Source organism: Microcaecilia unicolor, chromosome 11 (genome assembly GCF_901765095.1).
Source record: "Microcaecilia unicolor chromosome 11, aMicUni1.1, whole genome shotgun sequence".
Taxonomy (NCBI): domain Eukaryota; kingdom Metazoa; phylum Chordata; class Amphibia; order Gymnophiona; family Siphonopidae; genus Microcaecilia; species Microcaecilia unicolor.
The window spans coordinates 86,030,017-86,042,040 of record NC_044041.1 but is presented as its reverse complement, the minus strand read 5'-3'; the positions used below and the strand labels follow the sequence as shown (position 1 = coordinate 86,042,040).

General features: G+C 46.5%; 1 protein-coding gene across 2 annotated transcripts in view; it reads right to left on the bottom strand.

Annotated features, from left to right (window-relative positions):
• Nucleotides 1–12,024, bottom strand: part of KDM4B (lysine demethylase 4B) — a 378,825-nt gene that overhangs the window by 365,780 nt on the left and 1,021 nt on the right. For both annotated transcript variants that reach the window (XM_030217503.1, XM_030217504.1), the window contains exon 2: nt 2,536–2,705. In XM_030217503.1, the coding sequence (XP_030073363.1) occupies nt 2,536–2,705 (170 nt within the window). The remainder of the gene's footprint in view (nt 1–2,535; nt 2,706–12,024) is intronic.

The window sequence follows — 12,024 nt, the reverse complement described above, 5'->3', positions numbered from 1 at the left end:
CGAACTCCATTCACCACCACCCTCTGGCGCCTGTCCGTCAACCAGTTCCTAATCCAGTTCACCACTTTGGGTCCTATCTTCAGCCCATCCAGTTTATTTAAGAGCCTCCTGTGGGGAACCGTGTCAAAAGCCTTGCTGAAATCTAAGTAGATTACGTCTATAGCATGTCCACGGTTCAATTCTCCGGTCACCCAATCAAAGAATTCAATGAGATTCGTTTGGCACGATTTCCCTTTGGTAAAACCATGTTGTCTCGGATCTTGCAGCTCATTTTCTTCCAGGAAATTCACTATCCTTTCCTTCAGCATCGCTTCCATTACTTTTCCAATAATCGAAGTGAGGCTTACCGGCCTGTAGTTTCCAGCATCTTCCCTATCACCACTTTTGTGAAGAGGGACCACCTCCGCCGTTCTCCAATCCCTCGGAACCTCTCCCATTTCTAAGGATTTATTAAACAAATCTTTAAGAGGACCCGCCAGAACCTCTCTGAGCTCCCTCAATATCCTGGGGTGGATCCCATCCGGTCCCATGGCTTTGTCCACCTTTAGTTTTTCTAGTTGTTGATACACACTCTCTTCCGTGAACAGTGCTATATCCACTCCATTCTGAAATGAACTTTTGCCAGTCCATCGTGGTCCTTCTCCCGGATTCTCTTCAGTAAAAACATAACAAAAGTATCTATTTAGCAAATTTGCCTTTTGTTCATCATTATCTACATAGCGGTTTGCAGTATCTTTTAGTCTCACAATTCCCTTTTTAGTCATTCTCCTTTCACTAATATACCTGAAGAAATTTTTGTCACCCCTCCTTACCTTTCTAGCCATTTGTTCTTCCGCTTGCGCTTTCGCCAGACGTACCTCTCTCTTGGCTTCTTTCAGTTTCCTCCGGTATTCCTCCCCGTGTTCCTCGTCTTGAGTTTTTTTGTATTTTTGGAATGCGAACTCTTTAGCCTTTATTTTCTCAGCCACTTTCTTGGAGAATCATAGCGGTTTCCTTTTTCTCTTGCTTTTATTTACTTTCCTTACATAAAGGTTTGTGGCCCTATTTATAGCTTCTTTCAGCCTGGACCACTGTCCTTCCACTTCTCGTACGTCCTCCCAGCCCATCAGCTCCCTCCTTAGGTATTCCCCCATTTTACTAAAATCAGCATGCTTGAAATCCAGGACTTTGAGTTTTGAGTGGCAACCCTCCTCTTCAGCCGTCATATCAAACCAAACCGTTTGATGGTCACTGCCGCCCAGGTGGGCACCCACTCGGACATTTGACACGCTATCCACATTTGTGAGCACCAGATCCATATCGCATCTTCCTTACCCCAGGTCCCTGTCATTTCGGTTGCTGTGATATCATTTCTCACATATAGAGCTACTCCTCCACCTTTACAACCCTCTCTATCCTTCCTAAATAGATTATAGCCTGATATGTTTGCATCCCATTCATGGGAACCATTGAGCCATGTCTCTGTGATTGCAACAACGTCTAAGTCTGCCTCCAACATTAGGGCTTGAAGGTCATGAACTTTGTTGCCAAGACTGCGAGCATTTGTGGTCATCACTTTCCATTTACATTTACATTTCCTGGTATGTGTTTCAACATTTGATATTTTGGTGTGTTTTCTGTCTTTAGGTCCCTCCATATCTTTTTGTTCCACCTTAATTTATTTTGCTTTTGCTGTTTCTTCTGGCTCAGTTCTATTTTTAGGAACCTCACAGAGCTCTAATGGAGCAAAAGAATTCTGTAGGGGTAACACTTGTGAGGGTGTATGCCTCTGTGTCACATGACAAAGTCTGCCTGAGCCTACTGTGAACCATCTATTCTTAGGAGGTTTTATCCTTTGAGGCAGTGGTGTGAATTTGGTTTGATTTTGTGCAGTCTTAGAAGTTGCTTTAAGTGCATCTAATTCCTGCTTTAATTTACTGACCTCTTGTTTTAAACTAGCAAGCTGATTACAGAGAGGACAAGCCTTAAGTTTCCAGATGATTGGCCTTGAAACTAAAGCTCCACAATTATTACAGAGAATAAAAGTCATCTTGATTTGTTGAATGGGTATGAATAGGTATTTTATGATGAGACTTGACAGTGTATAAGATTAACTTTACTCCTCAGCAATTTGAGACAGTTGTAATTCGGGTGGAGTTAAGTTGTGATAAGTAGTATAGTTAGAATAGGGACTTAGGAAGTGTCAGTCTTGGGGTGGGTGGGTATAAACCTAAACTTGTGGAATGTGTTTGCTGTAAAACCTATCTTAGGCCTGTATTAAGCCTCTTTTCTACAAAGCTGATTGGGACAAGGGGAGGACAAGGATAGTAGGTAGAGATGTGCAAAAAAACCACAGTTCTAGGGTAGGAAAAGCCACAAATATAGCCAGCACAAATCTTATCTGAGTTTCTCCCAGCCAGAGACCAGCAACACAGCTCTCCACAGAAAACACACTTACATCTCAGAAAACTGATCCCAGGCAAGCTGAAGTGGGATCAAAGAGATTTTTTTTTTTTTTTTAAATAAATGGAAGTAAATTTAACAGCGTGGTCTGACCTTGGCAAGTCCAGCCCTATGTGCTCCTTGGGACTCGATGTAAGCCATATACTTCCCAAAGTCTTGAAATTCCTCCAAGGTAGGCCGGAATGTCATAATCTTACAACCAGGATTCTGAGGACAAGGATTTTCTGATCCCATGATTCTGGTGATTTGACACCAAAATGTATCTACAAAAATAAAAAATAGGCAGGTCAGATAACAATGTGTAATTTTTTAAAAACTTGTAAATCTTGAAATATAAGCTCTCATGCTCACTGTTAAGTGCCATGTAATCCCTCTGCTCCTATTTGCATAAACTTCTGGTTCCTTACACTCCTTCACGAGCCCTTTGATCATCTTCAGGTAATTTACTTGGGGCCCGTTTACTAAGCCGTGCTGTAGGTGTGCTAACTTTTTAGTGAGTGATAAAGTGATACCCATTATATTCCTATGGTTGTCTCTAGCGTTAGCGCATGCTAATTTTTAATGTGCGCTAAAAAGATTGCATGCCTACAGTGCAACTTAGTAAACAGGGCCCCATGTGTTCCATCACTGACTGCTCTTCATTTATCTCTCTCTCTCCTGTGATACCTCTTTTAGGGCTCCTTTTACTAAGCAGCGGTAAGCACAACACAGGCGTACCGCTCGCTAAACAGGAAGTACCGCCGGGCTACCACAGCAGCCCGGTAGTTCTTCCCACCCCTAGCACGTCGTCATTCAGCGCTACAAAAAATATATATTTTTTTTGCAGCGCTGGGGTGTACTCAGCAGTAATCGTGCAGTGCAAGGTTACTTGCCATATGGTCATTTCCTGCAGGAAAGGAACACTTCCCTTTTACCCGTTGCGGTAAAAGGGGACCTCGGCATGCGTGAAAAACACGCGCCGACACCAGCACAGGCCCCCTTTTGCTGCAGCTTGATAAAAGGGGCCCTTAGTTATTTAGGTCCCAGGTCCTGGGATGATCTTCCATCATCCCTTAGAGCTATGTCCCTTTATCATTCAAATCTCTTTTGAAAACTTCCCTCTTATGGGTTGCCTTTCCTTCTGCTTAATTCACTGTCTCCCCTCCCCTAACCCCTCACCCACAGTATCAGAAAGAATTTATTTTTATTGTTGTAAACTGCTTAGTCGCCCGTATAGGCTCAATTCACGGAATATCATGTGTCTGGAAATACATAAATCTCTTTTAAAAATAGAAAGTGATACCACCACAGTTGACCTTGGTGTGGTATAAATTAACAGAGCTTCTATAGTGTATATTTAATCTGATTTAAGAGCATTTTGCATGTAATCTGGATTGGGGAACAGAACATATAAAATGCCCTGCCACATGGCCCACCAAGCATGATAAAAAAGAAAATGCTTATTCACTACCTTAATTTAAAAGAAATTCATTCTGCTAGCACATTCATCAAAAGACCTGCTGACTGAATATACATAGGTACTGACATCTGTTGCAAAACAAACTGATGTCCCTGAATATTGGGGGGGGGGGGGGGGGGGGGAGAAAGAACAGTTACTTAACAAGTATAAATATTTGGGGGAGGGGGAAAGGACACATACATCTAGACTAATTTGAAAATTACACATTTTTAAATGAAAACACCTATGGTTTTGTTAACAACATAACAGCTCTTAAACCAGGGAAGAGAAGTCAGCAACTGGTCATAACAATAAGCTTGAAACCAGAACATCAGAGACCAACCCTGCATCTCCCACCCCGGGCAATATACTATTTTCCTTTGCCCCAGGTACTCACCTATATAGGCTGTAAACTGTTTGAGTGTGTAAAGGTTAAGACACCTGTTATGTAATCAGATGTAAAGCATTCTGGATTGGAGTGCTAAGTAAATGGCCAAGCAAAATCCCCTCCCCCACCCCTCATAAAAAACCATGCCCTTAATCGCATGCTAATATATTATAATGAGCTGCTTAGTATTCAAATGTGCATTCCGAGGAATGCACAGCCATTTCCGAGCGATACATAGAAAGCACCGCTCACCTCTAGCAAGAGACATTTTACGGGAGATCTGGAGCAGCCATAGCCGAGGTCACAGCTACTTTTGCACAGCACAGAGGAAGAAAAGTTGGGGAATTGAACAGAAAACAGTAGCAGAGTTCTTCCCATCCTGGAAAAGCGAGGAGGCATGGCAGAGCTCCACCAGCAACAGCAGTGACTACAGGCACAAGGGCTTTCACCCACTGTTGCAAGTGCAGCAGAATTACAAAGGGGCTCCCGAGCTGCAAAATTTCTCAGAATTGCTCAACACTCCTGCACTGGACAAGGACCCCAAAGATTTTCCCAAAAAGCACTTCTGCAGAAAAAAAAAAAAAAAAAAGCAAGCTACACAGCTTTCATATAGGCAGAGGCGTTCTGGGCATGCACATAAGAGCCATGCTTACTGACCGACTGTTATGCGCATGCCCTGGCCCAAGCTGCACGGTAAAAGTCCAAGCATGTGATTTTTTTTTTTTAGCATCGCTCACTATTTCCACCTCTTTAATTTTTACTGAGGAGGAAATAGCGAACGGTGCGTTACGAGGACTTTTGTGCATTGGTCCCAAAATTGGAAACTGCAGGCACTCTTAGAATCACCACCAAAAAAAAAAATGCTATCAAAATTTGTATAAAAAGTCCCCAATTGGCCCATAATAATATTTTATAATCACACTAGTGCATCTCAAAACGCCAAACACTCACTTGCACCAGAGTTGAAACATTCACCTATTTTCTTATATAAAGGTAATGGACCATCAGTAGTGATGTTCATCGACGAGATACTTTGCTGGTTACTAAACCCAATCATTTTATCATCATCAGTCCATATTTTAACTTTTTTTTTACTTTAATTATTTATTTCATCAGACACTATTTTGTCCCTTAGCAATTTTTTCTTAAAATATACTTATCTCATTTGAGTATTCTTCATAATAGGAATAATGTGCCACTGGCCACTAGAACAGAGCCTAAACTACCTTAGCTTCCACAAAAGGTTAAAAACTTACCTCTTTCCAAAGATTACTACATAACAAACACCATCACATTATTTCCCAGACTGCCTACAGGACTAAGTAGATACTATACTTCTACCACGCCTTTTAAGATCACTTAACATGGTATTCAACCAATGTCCTATCTATAAAATTATACCCAACCTAGACCCATCTATAATGTAAACCGCACTGAACCCTGAATAGGGGATATTAGTGGTACAATTAGTCCGAATTGAATAATCCCCATTATGAATACTCAGACCAGTCAAGTAATAAAATGGTGCCTGAAGAAAACACACACACACACACACACACTTTGTAAAAAAAAGTTAAAATATCGACTGATGACAATAAAATGATTGGTTTTAGTAACCAGCAAAGCATCTCATCGTTGATGAGAATCACTACTGATGGTCCATTACCTTTATATAAGAAAATAGGTGAAGGTTTCTCTGGTGCAAGTGAGTATTAGGGCTAGTTCTAAGTCGCTATGTCATACTACCTTTATAATACAGGCATCCTGGTATACAGTGTAATCCCATTAAAATGGGATGATTGTGATCCATAAAATACTGTACAATGCTGTACTAGTACAGGAACTAGACATTGCCGACAGAGGAACTGTATGTAAAAAAAAAAAAGGGGGGGAACCAAGACATGATCATGTTATAAGTGGGTCTGCATTGTTATAACAGGGTTCCACTGTACAATTACCTCTCTCACGTATTAAGTTACAAAACTTGTAACACATAGGCCAGAATATATTCTTCTTTGCATCAAGAGCCATTACAAAGTCTGAATTCTGGTTGATCTAATGACCATTTCAGAGAGGTTAAGTATGGTAAGAACTTGTTTTTAACTTTTCCTTCAGATATAATAAATACAATAGAAACCCATTCCAATGAAAAGTTTTGAAAACAATTTTATAAGAATAAGGGAATATTAGGTTCTTACCATGATAATTTTCTTTCCTTTAGTCATAGCAGATGAAGCCATTACTTATGGGTTGTGTCCATCAACCAGCAGGGGGAGATAGAGAGCACTCAACTTTTCACAGAGCCTCATGCCAAGCTAGCTCCACTGCCTCTTCAGTATTTGAAGCTTCCAAAGCAGTATGGCAAACCGCAATGGGAATAATATGAACTTTCCTCACAGCGAACGATAGCCCCTTAACAAGGGCATAAACTCAAAAAAGGAGGGAATACTTGCATCCTCCTGGAGGGAATAAACTCGTCCTCCACTTTGTATAAATGGAGGGAATACTTGCATCCTCCTGGAGGGAATAAACTCATCCTCCCAAAACATGAACTGGAGGGAATGAACTCATCCTCCTATAAATGTAACAAGAATCCTGAAGACTGTTTTCCGACTCCCCAAGGAAGGAATATAACTTCAGGAAACAAGAACAGCACCTAAAATCAGAATCACTGCAATACAGACAGACAATCATACAGGGAGGGCTCATGGCTTCATCTGCAATGACTAAAGGAAAGAAAATTATCATGGTAAGAACCTAATTTTCCCTTCCTTGTCATCAAGCAGATGAAGCCAATACGTATGGGATGTAACAAAGCAATCCCTAAATAGGGTGGGAACAAGCCACACCACGCGCTAGCACCTGTGCTCCAAAACGCGCATCCCTCCTGGCAGCCACATCTAGCCTGTAATGTCGGGCGAAAGAGAGCTTAGAAGCCCATGTTGCAGCACTGCAAATCTCAAGAAGAGATAGTGCTCCAGTTTCTGCCCAGGAAGAGGAAATCACTTTTATGGAATGTGCCTTAAAGGCTTCAGGCGGAGCCCGGCCAGACAGCAGATATGCTGAAAAGATAGCTTCTTTGAGCCAACGGGCAATAGTGGCTTTAGACGCTGAAGACCCTCTGCGAGGACCTGCAAACAGCACAAAAAGATGATCAGAGGTCCTGAAAGAATTTGTAATTCGCAGATACTGCAACAGATTCCTGTGCACATCCAAAAGGTGCAACTGCCCAAATGAATCTGGAAACTCCTCCTCAACAAAGGAGGGAAGAAAAACAGGCTGGTTTAGGTGAAACGCTGAAACCACCTTAGGCATGAAGGAAGGCACGGTCCGAACCGTGACCCCTGACTCTGAGAATTGCAGAAAAGGGTCTCTACAGGACAGCGCCTGGAGCTCTGATACCCGTCTCGCCGAGGTAATGGCCACTAAAAAGACGGCCTTCAGTGTCAAATCTTTCTCTGAAGCACGCCGAAGCGGTTCAAAGGGAGCCCCCTGAAGGGCCTTCAATACTAACCCCAAGTTCCAAGCTGGACAAGGTGCCCGCACGGGAGGACGGAGCCGAAGCACCCCTCTAAGAAACCGTGCCACATCTGGATGAGCAGCTAAGGACACGCCTTCAACCTTGCCACGCAGGGAGGCCAATGCTGCCACTTGCACCCGCAGGGAATTATAGGCCAAGCCTTTGTGTACACCATCCTGCAAAAAGTCCAGAATTGGCAAGACAGGAGCTCGCATCGGAGAAAGCGCTCTTGAAACACACCAGACTTCAAACTGGCGCCAAATCCTGGCATAAGCCACGGAAGTGGAGCGCTTACGGGCCTGCAGGAGAGTGGAAATTACCTTATTTGAGTAGCCTTTATCTCTCAATTGCGCCCTCTCAATCGCCATACCATAAGACCAAAGCAGCAGGCGTCCTCCATGGCCACCGGACCCTGTGACAACAGGTACGGAACCAGAGGTAACGGAAAGGGAGCCTCCAACAGCATCTGTCGGAGGTCCACATAACAAGGCCTCCTGGGCCAATCCATGGCGATGAGCACTACTTCTCCTGGATGCAGCCGAATCCGCAGGAGCACTCGCCCTATCAAGGGCCACGGAGGGAAGACATACAGCAAGCCCAGGGGCCAGGGTTGAGCCAAGGCATCCAACCCGGCAGAGCGAGGATCCCTCCGTCTGCTGAAGAAGCAAGGGACTTTGGCATTGGAACTGGTCGCCATAAGATCCATCACTGGCTTGCCCCATTTGGCACATATCTGCAGGAATACATCGTCTGCTAGTTCCCACTCCGCTGGATCGATCTAATGCATCCTTAGATAGTCGGCTTGCATGCTGCTCTGACCTGCAATGTGAGCTGCTGACAGGGACGGTAGATGCAGCTCGGCCCAGTGGCAAATTTGTTCGGCCTGCGCGGCTAGAGCTCTGCACTGAGTGCCGCCTTGTCGATTTATGTAGGCCACTGCTGTCGTGTTGTCCGACATCACTCGGACAGCCAATCCTTCCAGGGTCACTTGAAAGGCCAGAAGAGCCAGAAACACCGCTTTCAACTCCAGACGGTTGATAGACCACTCGACTCGTCGGGTGTCCACAGTCCCTGGGCATGCTTCCCCTGGCAATGTGCGCCCTAGCCCTTCAGGCTGGCATCTGTCACCACTAGGCACCAATAGGGGAGCGCCAGCGGCATTCCCCGCTGCAACACGCTGTCCGAGAGCCACCACTCCATACTGAGGCGGGCCGCAGGGAGCCAAGAAAGTCTGCACGAATAATCCTGAGATACTGGAGACCATCGTTGAAGTAGAGAATACTGTAGAGGCCTCAGGTGCGCTCTCGCCCATGGCACACTTCCAATGTGGCCGTCATCGATCCCAACAGCTGGACAATGTCCCAAGCTCGCGGGCGGGGCATTCTCAGGAGCAGACGGACCTGATTCTGAAGCTTGCACCGCCTTTCCTCGGGAAAAAACACATAGCCCGAGGCTGTGTCGAACCTGGCCCCCAAATATTCTAGAGATTGTGAGGGGGTAAGGTAACTTTTGGCCATATTGACGACCCAGCCCAGAGATTGAAGGACTGGAACCACTCTGGCTGTAGCTAGATGACTCTCTTTTTCTGAGTCTGCTCTGATGAGCCAGTCGTCTAGGTACAGGTGAACCCGGATACCCTCTCGCCTGAAAGAGGCAGCTACTACCACCATTACCTTGGAGAAGGTTCGGGGAGCTGTGGCGAGGCCAAAAGGCAAGGCCCGAAACTGGAAATGTTTGCCCAACACCGCAAACTGCAGAAACTTCTGGTGCGGAGGCAAAATTGGTATGCGCAAGTAAGCTTCTTTCAGGTCCAGAGACGTGAGAAACTCTCCTGGCTGTACCGGTGCAATGACGGAGCGCAGGGTTTCCATGTGAAAATGCCGCACTCTTAAGGACTTGTTTAGCTCTTTTAAGTCCAGGATCGGGCGAAAAGACCCGCCTTTTCGTGGCACCACAAAGTAAATGGAGTAGCGGCCTAGACCTTGTTCGGCGGGAGGCACCGGGGTCACAGCCCCTATCCGGCACAGACTGTGCAAAGTCTCCTCTACTGCCGCCCGTTTGGCGGCAGAACCGCATCGGGACTCCACAAACACGTCTCTCACCGGGGCATCGAATTCTATTCGGTATCAGTCTCTGATCAGGTCCAAGACCCACTGATCTGCGGAGATTTTGGCCCACTCCTCGAAAAAGAGGATAAGTCTTCCTCCGATGACAGGAAACGAGGAGGGGGACAGCGCTCCATCATTGAGAGGGTCGCCCCTGAACTCCAGGCCTTGACCCAACAGCTGCGGAACGCTTGTACGAGCGAAAGGAGTTTCTCTGCTGAAAGCGGGCACGTGAAGTGAACCCAGCAGCACGCCCCGGGCGGTACCTTCTAGCTTCACGGAATCGAGGTCTGTAAGAGGAGCGGACCGCCTGACCCTTAGAAAAAGGCTTCGGCCTATCTTCAGCAAGCGCTGAGGTTTGAAATCCCCCAGGCCTTTAACAATGTTTTCCAGCTCCTCACCAAACAGGAGAAGGCCTTGAAAGGGCAACTTCACCAACCTTTGCTTAGAGGCCATGTCCGCCACCCAATGTCATAGCCAAAGAGTGCGGCGAGCCACCACTGCTACAGCCATTTGTTTAGCCGAAGCTCTGACCATATCATAAAGGGCAAGGCAGACTCCATCCGCGGAGCCACTTCAGATAAGGTCTCCACTCCATCACCGGGCTGTTCCACTGCCTGCTGTAACCAAGCCAGGCAGGCTCTAGCAGCATAACAACTGCATGCAGACGCCCGAACAGTGAGACCTGCCAAATCGAAGGACCGCTTCAGAGCTGAATCAAGCCTGCGGTCTTGAATATCCTTCAGGGCAACACCTCCTTCAACAGGGAGGGTAGTTCTCTTTGTCACAGCCGTGACCAGGGCATCCACTTTAGGCACTGCAAAGCGAGCCAAATGTTCCTCACTCAGAGGGTATAATTGCCCCATAGCCCTGGCAACCTTCTAAGGTCCCTCGGGGTCAGCCCATTGAGCCGAAATAAGCTCTTGGATGGAGTCATGCAAAGGAAAGGTTCGAGCAGGCTTTCTGGTACTAGCCATCCTTGGATTAACAGAGGAGGCTGTGCCACTCCCAGAACCTTCAATCGAGAGGGCTTGTAAGGCATCTGAAATAAGCGCTGGCAGCTCCTCGCGGTGGAAAATCCTCACCGCAGACGGATCATGAAGCTCCTGTGGCAATTCTACACCCGACTCTGGCTCCTCAGCCCAAGAAGTTCTGCCAGACCCCTCAGAATCCTCAAACCCGACCACGGGGGGGAAAAAGGGGGGTGCGCCACACTCAGAAGGGTAATTAGCCCTTCTGCATTTATCAGGAGGATAAGAAACAGGCAAAGCCAACTCCAAAAGGCCAGGATCCACCGAGGGGGGGGGGGGGGGGGGGGGGGGGGGGGGGGGGGGCAGGCAGAGGGACGGAAGATCACTGTGGAAGAGCTCTTTTAAGCATGTATGCCCTATGCAGCATTAAAACAAAATCAGGGGAGAAAACCGCTCCCTGACTGCCCGGATCCTGCCCAGGGCTATCAGCTCTATTATTAGCCTCACTCAGAGGACCCCCCCCCCCCCAGATTCAGGGCTCTCCGTCGCAACGGAGGCCGCACCATGTGGAAAATCCAAAATGGTGTCCGCTGCCAGCTCAGAGCGCAAAAGATCGCCGCTCGCCATGCTCGGGACGGCTCTACCGTCTGTACAGCACGAATTACAAAGCCCCGCTGCTGATTTGCGCTTGCCACATTTAGAACAGCGCTTTACAGTCTCCGTAGCCATCGCCGAAAACCGCAGTAAAATTCAAAAATGGCGGTTTGCGCCAAGAACGTCCCGATCACAGGCCCACCCCGGAGGAGTCAGAAAACACTCTTACCTCACTAGACCGAGTATCACAGCTCTGGTCCTGCAGAAGACTCTCAAGAAAAAAACCTCTTTTCCTAGATCGCTGCGCTAAAGCGCGACGCGACTTTAATTAATTTTTTTTTTTTTAAACGCTGTGAGGAAAGCAGAGGCAAAAGAGGTAAATAAAATCACTCCAGAGGCTCAGATAAGTGGGAAAGGCAGGGAAAGGCAAACCAATGTGCCTGCATCCACTGAGTGGGAAAGGACAGGGAAAAGCAAGCTAATATGTCCACATCCACGGGGGCATGGGTAAGGCAAGGAAAGGGCTGACCTATGTGCCTTCAAAGTGAAGCTGCTATATAGCCTCT